This window comes from Arachis ipaensis, chromosome B1 (assembly GCF_059453495.1).
Source record: "Arachis ipaensis isolate K30076 ecotype BB chromosome B1, ASM5945349v1, whole genome shotgun sequence".
In the NCBI taxonomy this organism is placed as follows: Eukaryota; Viridiplantae; Streptophyta; class Magnoliopsida; order Fabales; family Fabaceae; genus Arachis; species Arachis ipaensis.
The window spans coordinates 140,437,392-140,457,326 of NC_142436.1; the positions used below are offsets into that span (position 1 = coordinate 140,437,392).

Sequence of the window (19,935 nt, forward strand, 5' to 3'; positions counted from 1 at the left end):
TGAATTAGACTCACTTGCAAAACGTGAAGTCTTTGGGCCTGTAGTTCGTACACCAGAAGATGTAAAACCTGTTGGATATAGGTGGGTATTTGTGAGAAAACGAAATGAGAAAAATGAAGTTGTGCGCTATAAAGCCCGACTTGTGGCACAAGGCTTCTCACAAAGGCCCGGTATAGATTATGAAGAAACGTATTCCCCTGTAGTGGATGCGATAACATTGCGTTATTTAGTCAATTTATCTGCATATCATAAACTGCATATGCATTTAATGGATGTGGTAACAGTCTACTTATACGGCTCATTAGATCGGGATATCTATATGAAAGTCCTTGAAGGACTAAAGATATCTAAACCATCGAATGAATATTCACAAGGTTTATACTCAGTCAAATTGCAAAGATCTTTATATGGTCTAAAGCAATCTGGACGAATGTGGTATAATCGTCTTACTAAGTATCTGGCCAAAAACGGATTCAAGAATGATGATATCTGCCCCTGTGTTTTCATAAAGAAAACTGCATCTGGATTTATTATTATTGCTGTGTACGTTGATGATTTAAATATCATTGGGACTCCTGAAGAGATTCCAACAATTATAAAAACCCTAAAAGAAGAGTTTGAGATGAAAGATCTTGGAAAGACTAAGTTTTGTCTCGGCCTGCAGATCGAGCATATAAAAAGTGGGATCTTTATTCATCAAGCAACATACACAGAGAAGATCTTGAAGAGATTTTATATGGATAAGTCACATCCATTAAGGGCCCGTTTGGGAAACTCTAGAAGTAGCTTTTTTTAACTTTTGACTTATGAAAAGTAGTAGTATTAATGTGTGCAATTTTCAAAACCAAATTGCAACTTTCTAAGAAGCTATTTTGGAGCTTATAGAGAAGTTAAAAAAAATGACTTCTCTCATAATACTTCTACTTTTCATTACATTTCTATAAAATAAGCACTTTTAGAGTTAAAAATTCAAACACAAAATAACTTATTTATAAGTTACTTTTAACAGAGTCATTTATTGTTTAAGTTATTTTATCAAAAGGAGCTTAATTAAGTTGGTTATCCAAATTGGGCCTAAGTACTCCAATGATCGTAAGATCTTTGGATGTGAAAAAGGATCAATTCCGTCCTAAAGAAGAAAATGAAGATATCCTTGGTCCTGAAGTACCATCTTAGTGCCATTGGAGCGCTAATGTATCTTGCTAATAATACACGACCTGATATATCATTTGCTGTGAATTTACTAGCAATGTATAGTTCCTCTCCAACCAGAAGACATTGGAGTGGAGTCAAACAAATCTTTCGATATCTTCATGGAACGGTTGATATGGGATTGCTTTATCCCTATGGATCCAAGTCACAACTAGTTGGCTATGCAGATGCCGGATACTTGTCTGATCCACATAAAGGGAGATCTCAAACAGGATACCTGTTTACATATGGTGGAACAGCTATATCATGGAGATCCACGAAACAGACGATTGCTGCAACATCCTCTAATCATGCCGAAATACTAGCGATTCATGAAGCAAGTCGCGAGTGTTTTTGGCTCCGAGTTTGATCCAATATATTCTGTCATCATGTGGACTGATTGATCATAAGATAGCTCCAACTGTCCTGTTTGAAGACAATACAGCATGCATTGCTCAACTTAAGGGTGGATACATCAAAGGTGATAGAACAAAGCATATTTCTCCCAAATTCTTCTTCACTCATGATCTTCAAAATCAAGGGACAATTGATGTCCAACAGATCTGCTTAAGTGACAATCTGGCAGATTTATTTACAAAGTCACTCCCAAAATCCTCCTTTGAAAAATTGGTACATGAGATTGGGATGCGCTGATTTCGAGACATTAAATGATTTCGGCAAGAGGGGGAGACTGTACTCTTTTTTCCTTGGTCAGGTTTTTTTTCCATTGGATTTTTCTTGACAAGGTTTTTAATGAGGCAGTCCCATCACAAAGGATATTGTACTCTTTTTCCTTCACTAAGGTTTTTCCCACAGGGTTTTCCTTTAGTAAGGTTTTAGCGAGGCAATAATCCTAAATGGTCATCCAAGGGGGAGTGTTGTGATATATATGAATGGATGCCCATTTAATACATTGTGACTTTCTTCACAATGTTGGGCGGCTAGCTTTTCCAATAAAGAATTTCAATTTCTCAAGAAAGACTAAGCTTTATGAAGCTTTAAAAAAGAATACATTGTACAAGTATAAATAGAAGGAGGGTCTGAAGTATAGTACGTACAACAAATAATATTAATGTATATATATAAATTATTATTGAGCTAATTATATAGAGTCTTCCATTTACATATTTTATTTACATCTTTCTTATTTATTTAGTTGTTTTACAACATAATATAATTTTTTTAATAATGATGCTGCGCAAGAACATTTTATTTATTCTTATAATAATATTATATAGGTCAATAATGGAAGGTTTATTGAATCAAAATTTATGAAAAAATAAATTACTATTAATTAAATAAATATAAAGGAGTTCTATCCATATTTATTACTATTTGGTCTATTACTTGAATCAGTTTTACTTTTATTATGAGTATCTAAATATTTAAAAAATTTTATTATTAACATGAAAATAATGTATGTTGACAATTTAAGAGTACATTCGGTAGATAAATTACAGATAAATAATACTAAGAGGACATTAACATAGAGATATTGTAGAAATAATTCAAATTAAATGGCAAATTAAATTGTAGAAAAGAATTTAAAAAATATATACCAGAATTATTTACTAAAATTTAATAACAAATATATTATTAAATATTGAACATATATATTTTTCTTATAATAATACAGTTATAAAAATTGTTTGGCAGTATAATATTACATTAAAAAATTATTAAACTATTTAATAATTGAGATTATAATTATGTAAAGTACATTAAGACAATATAATAATATCTATAATAATATTATTTAGGCCAATAATAAAAGATTTATGGAATCAAAATTTAAGAAAAAATAAATTATTATTAATTAAATAAATATAAATATATAGGATTCCTTCCCATATTTGGACTGTTTGGGAACGAGAATAATGTATTTTAAATGATTATATTTTACAGTGTATAATTTTTTTTAGAGATAAATAATTCATGAATATAAAAATTATATTAAACTGGTAGCATAATAATAATTATATTGAAATAGTAAATTTATCAATTTAAATTTATGTAGTAAAAAAATAATCACTTCTGATATATTTACTTTTTAGAAGGAAAAGTATAAAAAAAATATCGAAATTATCAACTAATTTTTTTTGTTATACAGTGAAAAAATTTAAGCTACAATTATATTATTAAACATATATCTAATATAATTTTTTTTATAATGATACGGCGCGAGAACATTTTATTTATTCTTATAATAATATTATTTAGGACAATAATGAAAAATCTATTGAATCAAAATTTATGAAAAAATAAATTACTATTAATTAAATAAATATACAGAAGTTCTACCTATATTTATTACCATTCGGTCTATTACTTGAATCAGTTTCGCTTTTATTATGAGTATCTAAATATTTAAAAAATTTATTCTTAACATGAAAATAATATAGGCTGAGAATTTAAGAGTACTTTCGGTAGAGTACAGTAACATAGATATATTGTAGAAATAATTCAAATTAAATGGCGAATTAAATTGTAGAAAAAAGGTTAAAAAAATATACCAGAATTATCTATTAAGTTTTTTTTGTTACAGAGTTAATAAATTTAATAACAAATATATTATTCAACAGTGAAAAATAATATAATAATACAGTTATAAAAATTTTATATTTGTATGATATTATATTAAAAAATTATTAAACTATTTAATAATTGAGATTATAATGATGTAAAGTACATTTAAGATTTAAGATAATATAATAATATTATTTAGGCCAACAATAAAAAAATTATTGAATCAAAATTTAAGAAAAAATAAATTATTATTAATTAAATAGATATAAATATAAGATTCCTACCCATATTTGGATCGTTTGGTATATTACTTGAACCAGCTCCGGTGTTATTGTGAGTATCTGTAGATGTAAAAAATCATTATTAAGATGAAAATAATGTAATTTGATAATTTAAGGGTACACTCAAGAAATAAATTATACATAATTGGTACGTACTAAGAGTCCAATAACATAGATATATCGTAAAAAAAATTCATATTAAATGATAAACTAACAATATAAATTTATTAATGAGAATTATAACTTAAGAGTACCTGATATAGAGTATTGTTGAGGAGGTATATTTGTGATATCTTGTAATGGTGTTGCCATGTTAGTTGGTCCTATCGATTTGTTTTTCTCGTCTAATACTCTCTCGGTAACTGGCACGCCTTCTGTCAAGGTGTTGCTGCCTCTGTTCTTCACTCATATTTTGTCTTCGTTGTCTGGCATAGTCTTGTCAAGTTTGTCGACCACTTCCACGTGAATTTTCCATTGGTATGTTGTCAACTATAATTAATCAAAGAAACATATAAAAACAGTTATACACTTTTATTTAATGACGAAAAATAAATTACAGTAAATTTTACATTATATTTAGGCGAAGTGAGAAGAATGCAGGAGAAGATAGAGGAGAAATGAAGGAAATTTTTTCTATTATGGAGAGATATGGAGTAACCAGTGAAGTGAGAGAGATTAAAGGAAAAATTGGGAATAATACAATTGACGCAGGAACTGATGTGAGAGAAATTAACTGATGCAGTAGTGGGAATTAAGTAGTAGAATTCTGTAACTGATGCAGTAACGTGATTTGAGAGAAATTAACGTGGAGAAGTTATATTGAGGTGAACGTGGATGAAAATGAAGTAGTAAAATGCTGTAACTGTAAGTAAGTTATTAAAAAGGATAAAAATGGAAAGAAAAATTGGACACCAAAAATGGGTTTTTCCATTATATATTGTTATAGATAATAATAATATAATAATATATATATATATATATATATATATATATATATATATATTCTATTTTTTAAACCATTTTATTTTATTAGGTTTTTTAATTTATTTTATTGTATTTTTCTTTTACTTTAAAAATTTTAGGGATCTAATGATCTTCTGTTTAAACGATTCCAATTATATGATCAAAAAATAGTTCAAGAGAATATGTTTGAATTTTGGTAATTTATTAAGTCTAATTATTATATAAAAAGTTAAAAATATTCTGAACTTAAAAAAGTATTTAATAATAAAATTGTGTTTGTTCAAAATCGTAAAAAGAGACAGAGAGAAAAAGAGAAAATTAAAATTTTTTAACTAATTACAAAAATTCACCACCATCAAAGCTATTAAATTTGAGTATATTAAGTGAGGATTAATAAGAAGCAAACCAGAACGATAAATTTAAAAATTTTCTATCTCTCTTTATATAGTGTTTCACTTTAAGTAACTATTTTAAATGGATAGTATTCAAATGACTAACAAAATAATAAAAAGATTTGCATTAGATTATGAAAATTAATCTCATCCTTATAATACAATGGCATTATTTCAAAATATGTAAAATAAAATAATAAAGTACACTTAAATTAATGTGCAAAATAAAATAAATGTGAAACTTAGATAGTAGCAATCAAACATGAATAGCAATGGTTGCTTTTTGTCCCAAGGTACTATATTAAATTGTGACTTAAATTTATAATTATTAGTTAAAAAACTTACAATTATGTATTTTTTATTATTTTAGTTAAAAATAATATATTTTGATATTATTTTTTAGGATGACTGACATCAAATTTTGATAATTTGAAACAAAATTTTAAATGCTTTATGTCTTATTTCTTTTAATAAAACTTCAACAACTCATAAAAGTTAACAGAATAGATGGTTATAAATCAAAGTGATAGACAATATTAAAAGTTGCAATAATAATATTCGGTGATAATTAATTACAGTCGAGTGAAGAGAAGGTGGAAAGAGAAGAAAAAAATGAGAAAGGAGAACAAGGTAATATAATAATGGCGATGAGACAATACCAAGTACGTGTATAGAGAATAATAATAAGAAAAAAGTGTTTGATATAGTAAGGGAATATAATAAAAATATAAATTAATAATTTTGAAAAAATAACAAAATTAAAGATAATTTAAAAAAATTAAATATAAAATTAAAAAAAATTAAAATATTTTTTATCAATTGAAATTATGCCTGAAGATAAATAGTATTTTAAATATGAATTTTTATCTCGATTTTAAATTAAATACTCTTAAAAATAAATAACAAAACTTAATAACGTTTATAAATAGTTAATTTGTAAATAATGTTTCAAATTTTTATTTTGATTTTGTTACCCATAATAACAACATAATAAATTTGTTTAATATCTTATTTAATCTAAATTTATAAATTTTATACATTCTAAAAGTTAATTTGATAATTTGGGTAAAAATTTTAAATGCTTTATGTCTTACTTCTTTTAGCGAAACTTTAACAACTCATAAAAGTTAACATAATAGATGGTTATAAATCGAAGTGATAAACAAGATTAAAAGTTGCGATAATAATCCTTGGTGATAATTAATTACGGTCGGCTGAAGAGAAGATGGAAGGAGAAAGAAAAAATGAGAAAGGAGAACAAGGAAATATAATAATGGCGATGAGACAATGACAAGTATGTGTTTAGAGAATAATAGTAAGAGAAAGAATAGTGTTTAATATAGTAAGGGGATATAATAAAAATATAAATTAATAATTTTGAAAAAAAAATGAAATTAAAGAAAATTTAAAAAATTAAAAATAAAATTAAAAAGAAAAATAAAATATTTTTTAATAATTGGAATTATGCATGAAGATAAAGAGTCTTTTAAATATAAATTTTTATCTCAGCCTGAAATTAAATACTATTAAAAATAAATAATTAAACTTAATAACGTTTATAAATAGTTAATTTATAAATAATATTTTTAAATTTTTATTTTGATTTTGTTACACATAATTTTTAATTGAATAATGTTGAAGTGTTTATATAATTAATTTTATGGTCAATAAATCTGACGGTTTTTCAAGATTCGAGAAGTTATTGATAAGAAGATGTATGATGAATTATGAATGAATTTTTATACTCTCCTATTTTGACTATTAATTATTCTTATAGTTTGATATTTAAAAACGAAAAAAATAAGCATTCTGATTTCTTCTATTTTTCACTATTTATAAAAAAATGAAGGCCTCTTTATATTCAGATTCATATTTTGACCTACCACTTAAAAAAGATGAAGACAAATATAAATATCCATGATATTTAAGTAAAAATTATCTTTTATAAATAACTAACATGTATTTTAGTTTATATATACTCTTTTTGAATCAGGATAATGTTATTATTATTATTTTTTAAATTATATTTTTTCTGATAATATATATACCTCTTTATTGTGAGTTTTTATAATTTAATATTTTAAAAATTTTTCACAATAATTTTAATTTTAATAAAATATGATATAAATAAGTTCACGTCAATATTAAAATAAAAAAATACTTATTTAATAAATTTAAAGAATGAATAATATATTAACAAAAAAATAATAAAAAAGCGGCTGAACATGCATGATAGTGCCTGTTGAGCCGCTAGTGATCGGTATGCAAAATTAAACTCTATAAATAATATTAGAAGCCTTGTAAGTGTAACTTTTTTTTTTTTATTTTCATTGTATTTCACTATTTTGTGTAGAAAGCCCATTGCAATGACGCTATAGACGTTACATACTTAATAATGGGCGTCACGAAGCCCAATCCTAAATTGGGGCGAATGGGAGAGAAAGAGAAGAGCGTGGCGCCATCTCTCTCTTGTTGAGTGTTGACAGTTGACGTTATCCTCTATTTCTGTTCTCCTTTCTTTTCTTCACTCGTCTACAAACACCACCCACACTCTTGACTCCTTGTTCCATTTCCATTTCCAGATGCTACACTCTCATCTTCATCTTCATCTCCACTTGCCTTCATCGTACTCCACTCCATTCCTTTTCCCTTATCACTCTCCAACATTCCCCTTCGCCACATCAAGAAGAAATTCTTACTCTCTCAGATTCCGCAGCACAAGCTTCAATCATGGCCGCACCATCATCAGGAACGAAACCGAACTGCAGCTGCAAAACCACAACCCAACCAAGCCACAGCAAGTAAACAGAGCTTACCCTTTCCACGAAATCGAGCCCAAGTGGCAGCGCTATTGGGAGCAGAATCGCACTTTTCGAACCCCCGATGACGACATTGACACCTCCAAGCCCAAATATTACGTTCTCGACATGTTCCCTTACCCCAGGTTTTGAACTCTTTGACTCTAGCCACTTTCTCCGAGCGTCAAGCTCGATTCTTTTTTTCTCATGAAATATGGTTTTGCAGTGGAGCGGGGCTACACGTTGGGCATCCTCTGGGGTACACCGCCACTGACATTCTTGCAAGGTATAAACGGATGAAGGGTTATAATGTGTTGCATCCAATGGGTTGGGATGCGTTTGGACTTCCTGCTGAACAATATGCTATTCAGGTTTCACTCTCACTCTCACTCACTTCGCTTCTCTGTGTTCTTCTCAAGTTTCTTCGTGATTCTCGTCCTTCTCTCTTTTTTATGCTGTTGCTGCGGGTTGCAGACGGGAACTCATCCGAAGCTCACTACAGCTCGGAATATCGATCGCTTTCGTTCTCAGGTAAGCTTATGATGACACATTTTTTACTCTAACCAACACCTTTGATGCTTTGTTCGTCAAATTCATTATATTATCGGATTGAATATGTCTGAGAATTATAAATTTTGCTGCTAGTTTTAAGCTACTCAAGAATCTCGTTTTCAATTCTCCATGCTTCTCATTTTGTGCTATTTTAAGATGTCTAAACTAAGGTTTACTGCGTTAATTCTAAGTGTGAATACTGGACATTTTAATTAAATAATTATATTGAAATGAAGGTAAATTTTTGTGAATTTGTGACGTTGGCTTACGTTTCAAAACAAGCCATACACCTATGGTTGGAATCACAATCAATGCTTTATGTCTTCCATTTTGATCGCACAACTAAACTAACTTTCAATGCATAATGCATAAAATATGTGGCTGTCGACGGTGTTCATTCCAAAGAAAAGCTGAGAGTGCATCAGATTTGGGTGCATTGACAATAGTCTTTTGGGTGGAAGATCATTTTCTCCATTCTCATAGTCATTAGCCTGACAATTGATATTGAAATTGGTTGTTTTCCCTTCATGTTGTGTCTTTTTTATGTGTCTGCAGTTAAAATCATTAGGCTTCTCTTATGACTGGGATCGTGAAATATCTACCATAGAACCTGACTATTACAAATGGACTCAATGGATCTTTCTACAACTTTATAAGAGAGGGCTGGCATATCAGGTTGAGTAATAACTGCTTCAAAGTTTTGCTTATTTCAGTTAACTCCTCAGTATTGAAGATTTTATTGTGTACTTATAAAATGTTAAGGCTGAAGTTCCAGTTAATTGGTGTCCCGCGCTTGGCACTGTGTTGGCCAATGAGGAGGTGGTTGATGGTGTCAGTGAACGGGGTGGTCATCCTGTAATAAGAAAGGTATGTGTTTCTTTTTTATTTTTACTCAATTTTTGGAGGTAGTAGTGAAGTGCACAAGTTACTACATCAGTTACAGTTTTCAAATATATGAATGCCTTAAGAAGTTTTGGTAAATAAGCGCGTGAGTTAATGATTGTCTAATGGTTTGATTATCTTTGTTGAATCTTGGATTAATTCAGTTTCAATAAATTTTTATAATTAGTGGAGTTGTAAGAAAAATTGATGTTGATTCTTTGATTATTAGAGGGATGCATGTGGTACACTGCTTGAAACTCTGGTTATTTGTGATTATTAGGTTGTGTGTTTGCTGGTATTGATGAATGTATTGGCTGGTGTTTAATTGGGAATGGATTAGAGTTATAGAAAAATTGAATTGGTTAGCTCGTAAAGTTAGGAAGTGTTGCTGTCTAGTTTGGGAAGTGGGGGTTTAGAGGCTAAATTAGGCTACAAGCTCAATTGACCTCTCCAATAGAGTTAGGCAACCTCCAATTACATATTGAAACTTGTTGGAAGGGTCAGAATGCCCCGAGACATTTATTTGACAATTGAGCTTGCAATAGAAGCCACCAATAAATTAAAGGCTAAAAAATATTCATTTTATTGACTCGGAGCCAACCAATTTGACCCTTGACACAACTTTCAATAGGAAAAATAAGGTTGATGGAAGAGGTTTGAGCATTTAAAATGGCGTAAACCATGATTTAGGATGATAGGTTGTGAGTTGGGCAATAACAAGTTTGCTGCAGAATTCTGTAATTGATGCAGCAACTCGTGTGGTTCGCTGCGACCTCCACAAATTGAGTTTTGGAATGAAATTAAAAGTTTGCTCAACCTAGTTCATTGCCTAGAATTTCAGATTTTTAGGAGTTGAGGATTAGAAGATATGAATTTTTGAAAATCTAAGACAGGGAAAATCAGTTTTCAGCACTTATTGCAGTAACTTCCAGTACTCATAACTCCTAGAACTGAATAGCTTCTAGGTTGCAACCAACGGATAGTTGTTGCTAGGTGAATTAAGAGTCTCCTGTTCAAAATTTGGGTTAGTTGAGGCCTTGTGGTGAGAGTTTTGCAAGTTGGAAGCAACCATATTTGCTGGTTTGAAAAACAGAATTTGACAGATTTTTACTCAACTTTCAAAGTCCATGTCTCCCATCTGAGGACAGCAATGGATCTGAAACCAGTTAGGCTTGGAAGAGAAATACATCTAAATTAGTCTCACCAAATTTTATGGCTAGATGATTTGAGTTGGATTTTTGGAATGAGGGTACTGTCAGGAGAGTGCAGTGGCAGCCTCTTTTTGCAAAAATCCCATAAAATTCAATTCAACTTAGAATTTAGTGGGACCAAAAGGGAGTGAAAGATGGCTGTGTCTAGTGTCATGGTACAAAATTTTAGGTGGTTTCGATAATTGTAGAATTTAGTACTAATTATTGAATATGGGTTGTCTCACTGGTTTTCTTGATATGGTTTTAGAAACAGGACAATACTTTGAAAATTTGTAATGACTTCTACAAGGCTTGGATTTATGTGGGACCAAAACCAAAACGAAGCTTCGTGTCCTTCGGATACCTATATCAAAGAAACAGGCTAGTGCGCAATCGTTACGCGTCGTTTAGAAACTTTGTAAGGAAACAAGGTGTAGTGCTGCAGATAGAAAAGGGACCCTCGTTTTTCCCTTCATTGGAACTAGTGGTCAGAAAATTATGATCTTTAGTTTGTTGGAAACCCTAGTCCGAGATGGTCACGTGAATATAAGATTTGCGGGATTTCGAGATCGTTTAATATTTTTAAGATAGGAAAGAAAATGGGCTGCCAGGGCTGTCTTGGTTGCAACCAATGCATAGCAGGTGAGTTAAGAGTCTCCAATCTGAAATTTAGGTAGTTGAGGCCTTGTGGTGAGAGATATGCAAGTTGGAAGCAACTATATTTTCTGGTTTGAAAAACAGGATTTGACAGATTTGGTTTTTCTCTTATATTTTCTTTATGTTTTCATAATCTTTACAGTGTCGTTGTTTATTACCAAGCAGCCGATGAGGCAATGGATGCTCAAGATCACTGCATATGCTGACCGTCTTCTTGAGGATTTAGATGGCCTTGACTGGCCAGAAAGTGTCAAAGAAATGCAGAGAAATTGGATAGGGAGGTCAGAAGGGGCTGAGATGGAATTTTGTGTCCTTGACAGTGATGGAAAGGAGAGAGATGTAAAGATTATTGTGTATACTACAAGGCCTGACACAATCTTTGGAGCAACGTATTGTCCATCCAACTTTCTTACATGTTTCATAAATTTTATGAATCAGAAACCATTTTAAAAGCAACTCTTATAAACCTCCTATTTACTTTGGTTGTTTTATCAGCTACTTAGTTGTCGCCCCAGAGTACCCATTATTGTCATCATTGGTTTCCACTGCCCAGAGCAAACATGTAAGTTGTCAAGCTGTTTCCATGTTTAATAGTCCTACAAAGCTCTTAAGCGTGCTGATAATAAGGAGATGGTTAATCTTTGGTCTTAGGTGGAGGATTATGTAGAACTTGCCTCAAGGAAGAGTGACCTTGAAAGGACTGAGCTTCAGAAGGAAAAGACTGGTGTCTTCACTGGTTGTTATGCAAAAAATCCTGCAAATGGGGAAGCTATTCCAATATGGGTGGCAGATTATGTTTTGGGAAGGTGTGTATACACAAAGTATCTTTTAGTATGCAGAGTGCATTTATTATTTGCTCAAATGCTATTGATATTGAATCCTTTGAGTTGTGAATGATATTTCAAAAGTTCACATGACACCAGAATATTATGTATTACTCATGCAGTTATGGAACAGGAGCTATCATGGCGGTGCCTGCACACGACTCTCGTGATTATGAATTTGCTTTGAAATATGACATTCCTGTTAATTGGGTTGTGATGCCCAATGACAAAAGTATCAATGAGTCTGGAAAGGCTTTCCCAGGTGAAGGTGTCATAATAAATTCATCAAATTCATTTGTGGGGCTTGACATAAATGGCTTGTCTAGCAAAGAAGCTGCTCTAGAAGTCATTGAATGGGCTGAAAAAAGTGGAAATGGAAAGCGGAAGGTTCATATTTCAAATTAGAATAAGTTTGTATGCTTTTCTAGAATGCGGTTTCTTACGGAGTACTTAATATAGAACATATTTCTTATCATCCTTCAGGTGAACTACAAGTTAAGGGATTGGCTTTTTGCTCGACAACGCTACTGGGGTGAGCCCATCCCTGTTGTCATATTGGATGACAGTGGTGAGACTGTCCCACTGAATGAGAATGAACTTCCCCTTATACTACCTGAATTGGATGATTTTTCTCCCACTGGAACAGGGGAGCCTCCACTGTCCAAGGCAGTGTCTTGGGTAAGTTTACCATCATAAATGCTTTGCTTTCATCATTTTAAATATCATGGCATTTTATTACTAATTTGAACTTACGTTGACATTGACTTTTTATATAATTCGTAAATTTTAAATTTTCCATAGATGGCCATAGGCTAATTCATATTACTTATATAATTCAGAGTTTTCTGTTTGGCTTTTTGTAGTTTTTCCTGTGGTTTATTTTAATATCTCATTTTGTATAACTTTTTAGGTTAAAACCACAGATAGTTTATCCGAAAGACCAGCCACTCGGGAAACAAATACCATGCCACAGTGGGCTGGTTCATGCTGGTAAGGCATTGGGAATGATCTTAAGTTCTATTATAGATTTATTAGCAAGCACCAAGTGGCGTACTTGTGGTCAAGTCTTTAGTAGAATTGATTCAGGAGTTTTCATGCATTTATGCATTTCAAAAATTAAATTCTGTTCTGTTTCACATTTCTTTTTTCTTTCCCAGGTATTATTTGAGATTTATGGACCCAACAAATTCCAAAGAGTTGGTTGATAAGACCAAAGAAAGGTATAACTCTTCGACATTGTCTAACATTGTGTAGATATATCCATTTTCTGTTTGAAGCTTCTAAATTAGTCAATTCGTAACTTTAAAACCATTCTTCATCTGCAGATACTGGGGCCCTGTTGATGTGTACGTTGGGGGTGCCGAGCATGCGGTTCTCCATTTACTATATGCCAGATTCTGGCACAAGGTCTGTATTTACTATTAGACATTTGCCTCAATCTGGTTTATATTGATTTGTGATTTGTATCACTCTTAACCGAATGAATCTAAACCTCAGTACACTGTAAGATAGGGTTGTGAACCCCACCAATTACAATTAGGGACTGGAATTGAGTTAAACAGAGTTTTGAATACCCTGACAATCTGACATATTTTCAGTGTTGCTGCAACATTTGTGGATAATTAATTCAAGTTTTCTATTTCAGGTCCTCTATGACATCGGTGTTGTATCCACCAAGGAGCCCTTCCAATGTGTCATTAACCAGGGTATTATCCTTGGGGAGGTAAATTCAGTTCTTGAAAATTGAGGGCGAAAATTAAATTTATCATGATAAGTTTCTAATGCATTGAGTGGCAGGTTCAATATATGGCTTATAGGGATCAAGATGGCAATCTGATATCTGCTGATGTTGCTGATATTTCAAATGAACATAATCTAGAAAAAATTCCAGAGGAAAAGGTTTCTGAATTATGCTCCCACTCTCTCAATCCATTAATTGATTGTCTTGTCAGACTTAATGTAATGAGCCCAAGCCTCCTTTTCTTTTGACAGTTCATTCCCTTTTCCTGGTGTGTAGGTCATGAAATCCAGGGATTCTTTTGTCCTGAAAGAAAATCCTGACATACGATTAGTTGCTCGCGCTTACAAAATGAGTAAAAGTAGGGGAAACGTTGTTAACCCTGATGATGTTATTGCAGAGTACGGTGCAGATTCTCTTCGTTTATATGAAATGTTCATGGGACCGTTGAGGTATGTGTTTGATCACAATATTATTTGTAATGGCGTGTGGCAGTGGTTGATCCTTAATCAAACTGCTTTTTGTTTTCATTTTATCCCCTTTTATCTTTTCATTTGTTTGGGCTAGGGATGACACGGTGTGATTACGTTTTGGATGTCGTTCTAATATGGACTTCATGCCCATTTTATCCTTCATTTTTCAAATACCTACCAGAGACTCAAAAACATGGAGTACTAGCGGCATTGAAGGTGTATATCGGTTTTTAGGAAGAACTTGGAGGCTGATTGTTGGTTCACCGTTGTCTGATGGAACATTTAAGGAAAGAACCATATCAGTTGATGAGGAGCCTACCATAGACCAACTTCATACTCTTCATAAATGCGTTGCTAAGGTCAATTGTTTCAATTCTCAATAGCCTTTTATAGTTACCTTCTTATGATTTTATAGGAAGATTTGGCTTATAGGAAGATTTGGCTTGGACATTTGGGTTGAGGGTTAAATTTCAGTATTCAGGTAACAGAGGAAATTGAAGGCACAAGGTTCAACACCGGAATTTCGGCAATGATGGAGTTCCTTAATGCGGCATATAAGGTATCCTCTTGTTTACTGATTTCGTTGTTTTATCACCTCACTACATTATCTGTTTTGGGGTATAATTGGGTTGATTTGATTTGGATGAGAGAAAAATAAATCCATCCATGTCAATCAAATTTGAGGCATTTGTTTTCTTGGCATTATATTTTCAGTGGGATAAACATCCAAGGTCAATCATTGAGGCATTTGTTTTACTGCTTTCACCCTATGCACCGCACATGGCCGAGGAGCTGTGGTCTAGGCTTGGCCACACAAAATCCTTAGCCTATGAGCCTTTCCCTGAGGTATGAAGTTGGGTCCATATCCAAACATTCCTAGACCTTTAAGGCTTATCAAGTCCTCTGCCCCTTCATTACTTTTATCCATTGCTTTTTGAACTTGGTTTTAATTACGCGAAATGTGTTCCAAATTAAATATTCTTATTATACACTAAGAATTGTTCATGTCTGTTATACTTTGCAACTGCAGGCAAATCCTGCTTACCTGAAGGACTCAACGATAGTACTACCGGTTCAGATTAATGGCAAGACGAGGGGTACCATTCAAGTGGAAGAAACATGTTCAGAGGAGGAAGCTTTTGGGTTAGCATGTAGGGATGAAAAGCTATCCAAGTATTTAGATGGTCAATCTGTTAGAAAAAGAATATACGTTCCTGGCAAGATATTGAACGTTGTTTTGGACCGGAAAAACACAAAGGTTGCTGTCCAATAGTAAGTAGCCTACTTTCATCTGCAGTAAGCAACATTCAACCTCGGAATTCCCATTCCTCTTGCTGCATTTACTCTGCAACTAACTGCTTGTCGTTGGCTCAGGACTTAACTGCCCTGCATCCGTGCGCAGTGAATGTTCGAGATGGAAAATCAGAGTAATTTCTTTTCTATTTATTTGTGATTACATGTATACTAGATCAAATGAGTCAATTCAGTGACATTCTAGAAAACCAAGCGAGCCATTAATAAGACAACATATATAGCATTTCAATTGATGTCGGTGACAGTTTTTAACATGTTAACCAAACAAATTTTTATACAAAAGGTTACATACATAAAAACTCGATTTTGTCCGAAAATTTTTATTCGATAATTGATTTGGTTACTTAGTTTTATAATGGTTATTGAGAATGAATCTTTTCAAATTTTTTTTTCAAGTAAAATTTCACTCCGGTTCTTAACCATTTATTTGAAGGACATGACGTTTTTGACCATTAAAAAATGACAACGTTAATCTTATCCATTTCACTTCGCGTAACCAAAAAGCTCCTTTTATAGGTTTTCCGTAGAATGGTAACCGAAAAATCTTATGTGTATCAGTAACTCTTCTACGTGAACTTAATCCATTTGATGGGACAAAGAGGCCCTTGCAAAGTTATGAAAAATGTTGCCGTTTTGACGTTTTGATGCACACTCTTGGTAAAAAGAGTATATTCATATGCTAATCTTTTGTCAACCCTAAATCTTGAACCCTACTTGAAGTGATGAATATGGCAGAGCAATCATCAAGTTCTTTTTTTTTTTTTTTGGTCGATGGAATCATCAAGTTCAATCGGTTAGTCAATGAAGAAGTCGTTGGGCTTTGTGCAAGCAACAACTCTAGCAATGTTGGCATGGCGAAGAAGAAGGTCACACACCTAATATGCAATTGTGGAGCTTATGGGATTCTTTTTAAACCTACCACATCACATAACCCAAATAGATTATTCTTTGGTTGCAATTACTTCAAGATATATTAGTATTCACTCCATCTTACAATTTTTTCCGTAATTACAGACTCTTTCAACACATTGCAAGTATTTTAAGTGGCTGGATGAGCTCATAACTTGGCATGGGCATACGAATGTTGGAGTGCAGAAGATGAAAGTTTATGGTAGATTAAGAAAATTAGAGGACAAAATTGAAGAAATGGAGATTAAACTATATAATGGAGTTCAAAGAAAAAGATACATAACACAAAATGGATGTATGATCATGGCATTCTTCATTGCCGTTGCTATTGGATTCTTTTTTTATTGTATTGCATATGAATAAGATGTAAAAAATTACAACTTATTTTAGTTTTTGGATATTACTGCTGTGAGTTAGATGCATCTTAGAGATGGTGACTCAAATGTAAAGATTGTTTGATTTTGATGCTGAAAAGATTGTAATGAGTTAAATTGCAATTAAAAATGTAATTTAGGTCTTCTAGTGACATGAAGTGACAATTTATCAAGAAAAATTAACGATATTAACAAGAAATACAAATATTTAAGCTTTAATATATAGAAAGTTACAAAATACTTAAGGCATGTAATAATATCTCACAAAGGCAAAGGCAACACCTACATGCCTATGTATATTGTCCCCTAATAACTAAACAACACAAATAATATAGTGTTCAACTCTTAGAAGTTGCAAAATACTTAACCAATATTATGCATAGTTTGCATTCAGATAAAACCACAAAATACTATCCATAACTATCCGAAGTCTTCATTTTTTCCTTAGAGCTTTGAAAGGTGGTGCAGTGGAGCCTAGTTCCTTAAAACCTAGTGGTGCTCCAAAGTCTGATCCCTTTTTTTTTTTGTCAGTAACGCCATCTGAGCTAAGGCTCTTCGGCAAAGTCTGATCCCTTGATTCCTTGTTTGAGTCATGTTGTTAGGATGAATTGGAACATCCTAACTGACTAACTGTTGTGCTAACACTAATTGCTACTTAGGTCTCAGGAAATATTCCAATGGGTCTTGTTGATCTTGTAGCAATGTTTGATTGGGTTTGATGGTGCTTGGTTTGTGGGCACGGTGGGTGGAAGAATGGGGCCATGTATTTCAAGTGTGAATGGCCTACGAATAGGCTGCTTTTTCCTGAATTGAAGTGAAATCCGTGGACCGTTAATCATATTTTGCAACACATGCTCGCTTGCAGCTGTGGCTGGGCTTGCTGCGGTTGGATTTGGTATGGATGGGCTTGGTGCAGCTAGATTTGTTGTGGCTGGGTTTAGTGTAACTGATCTATTGGCATTGACATTGCCATTTTCGTTGCTATTTCCATTGACATCTTGAGCCTCCTTTTTTATGAAACATAATGTGAATTACAATTTGAATTGACACAAATTCTTTCACAATAAAATGTTAAGCTTATGCATATTACCTCATTTGTAGAAGTAGACCGAGACAATGAAATCTCTTCTCTTATTTCTAGAATTGTCATTGTTGTAACAATTTTTGGTATCTCTTCTTATACTTCTTTGCTTTAGCCTATAATTTTAGAGTGTTATGGATCCTACTTTTAAGTCACCTTATAATTTCACAATAGAAATGAGTGATGAACTAATCATAGAATCTAATACTTCAAAAATTCAAATGGAGTAGCACCAAATTTAGATGCAATATTAACTGATTTATCACCCTGTAAATAATAATAAAATTTTGACAACAAAATTCTCATTAAACAAAATTTAAGACACATAAATCCTTCATTAAACCATTTATAAGACACATAAACCCCTTCAATACACACATTATAAGACATCTAAACCCATGTTTATGTGAACATTAGCCTAATTGTTATACCTATACTTGTCTTACCTTCTTCTTCTTTGGTTGTCAATTGGACCCCTTGGAGTTTTCTTGCATATCTTATAGTAGTGACATTTTTTTTTGCACTTGCTATATGTCACTTGGAAAACCTTTTTTACTTTATTCTCTGTTAATTGACTCTTAGATACAAGATTAATAGTTCTTTTTTTTTTGGACAACTAGCTAGTCTCTTAATGGCAGGTGCTATTGAGGATCAGTCTTGCTAAGCAGTGAAAAAAAAACAGAGTCTGCAATATAAAGAGAGTTAGGATTTACTGTTGAGAATAACAAATTCTTGTTAAAATTCTGTTGAGCCTGTTTAGTATTAGTAGTAGCCTTACCTCCTATCTTGGAGAGTTAGTTGAGATTTGTAATTTGACTTCCTCAAAGTATTGAGTGCACTCAAAGATAATAGTTGATTAGTTTTTTCTGGTGAAGAAGAGTTCTTCCTCTCTGTACACGTTTCAACATTATGGTCTTTTGTTCTCTGTTCTTCTTTCTTCTTCTCTCACATAATCTCATTTGAGTTTCTATATGGTATCAAGAGCTTCTGGATTCTTCAATCATGACAGATGCATCTGTCAACTCTAATCCTGGGAATTCAAATTCCTCCAATTCTGCAAATTCAAACCCTAACAACAATGTTCTTGCAAACAATTTCTCTTTCCCATCACATCTACTAAATTCGAGACCTTTCAACCCCATTAGTGACAAGCTTGGAGAAAAGAATCACAAGACTTGGGAACAGCAGGCATTAGCAGCTATTAGAGGTCAAAAATTAGAGGATCACCTGTTTCTAGATCGTGTTCCACCTCAATATGCTTCCACTGAAGATCAGCGAAATTTTCTTGAATCTGTTACCTATCAACAGTGGCTCCAAGATGATTATAACCTTCAATCCTGGTTGCTTGCTTCTATTGATCCTGTGTTCAAGAACAAAATGGTTGGCTGCACACTTAGTCATCAAATTTGGAGAACGATTGAGGAGTACTTTGCTGAATCAACAAGATTTCGAGTGAAGCAGCTAAAGGCTCAACTCAAGGCCATCAAGAAACAAGGTCAAAGCCCCACTGATTATGTTTTCAAAATAAAAAATATTGCTGATCCATTAGCTGCACTAGGATCTCCTTTAACCACAGAAGAACACAAAGAAGCTCTTCTTGAAGGATTGAGTGAAGAATATCAAATGATTCTCACTACAGTCAATACAAAACCAGAATTATACAGTCTATGTGAAGTTGAAACCATCATCATGTCTTATGATGATATGCTGGACAAGTTTCGCAGATCTACAAACCCTATGGTACAAGCTAACTTCACCCAATCCTCTTTTCCATCAATCCCTAATACTGG

General features: G+C 32.5%; 1 protein-coding gene across 4 annotated transcripts; it reads left to right on the plus strand.

Moving 5' to 3' along the window:
- Positions 1-7,757: 7,757 nt before the first annotated feature.
- On the plus strand, positions 7,758-16,905 carry EMB2369 (tRNA synthetase class I (I, L, M and V) family protein). Of its 4 annotated transcripts, XR_015902513.1 has the most exons (22): positions 7,758-8,297; positions 8,378-8,522; positions 8,626-8,682; positions 9,259-9,378; positions 9,466-9,570; positions 11,598-11,821; positions 11,928-11,994; positions 12,084-12,238; positions 12,379-12,643; positions 12,740-12,934; positions 13,167-13,246; positions 13,414-13,476; positions 13,582-13,663; positions 13,902-13,979; positions 14,054-14,155; positions 14,274-14,446; positions 14,649-14,826; positions 14,949-15,026; positions 15,182-15,313; positions 15,498-15,739; positions 15,842-15,894; positions 16,796-16,905. XR_015902513.1 is itself a non-coding variant. In XM_088501939.1 (21 exons), coding segments are annotated over exons 1-21 (2,904 nt in total). In that variant the 5' UTR covers positions 7,758-7,935; the 3' UTR covers positions 15,843-16,080. The 4 variants fall into 4 exon arrangements, 2 of the variants coding, with proteins under 2 accessions (XP_088358065.1, XP_088358066.1); XM_088501939.1 differs by lacking the exon at positions 16,796-16,905 and having other exon boundaries at positions 15,842-16,080; XR_015902514.1 differs by lacking the exons at positions 15,842-15,894; positions 16,796-16,905 and having other exon boundaries at positions 14,942-15,026; positions 15,498-15,669.
- Positions 16,906-19,935: the final 3,030 nt, after the last annotated feature.

What these genes read in the sequence shown, in the direction of transcription:
- EMB2369 (XM_088501939.1), top strand. Translation starts at nt 7,936, where the DNA reads ATGCTACACTCTCATCTTCATCTTCATCTCCACTTGCCTTCATCGTAC. An exon ending in CTGAACAATATGCTATTCAG is followed by an intron (nt 8,523 to 8,625) that starts GTTTCACTCTCA and finishes TGCGGGTTGCAG; the next exon opens with ACGGGAACTCATCCGAAGCT. An exon ending in TTCATAAATGCGTTGCTAAG is followed by an intron (nt 14,827 to 14,948) that starts GTCAATTGTTTC and finishes TTCAGTATTCAG; the next exon opens with GTAACAGAGGAAATTGAAGG.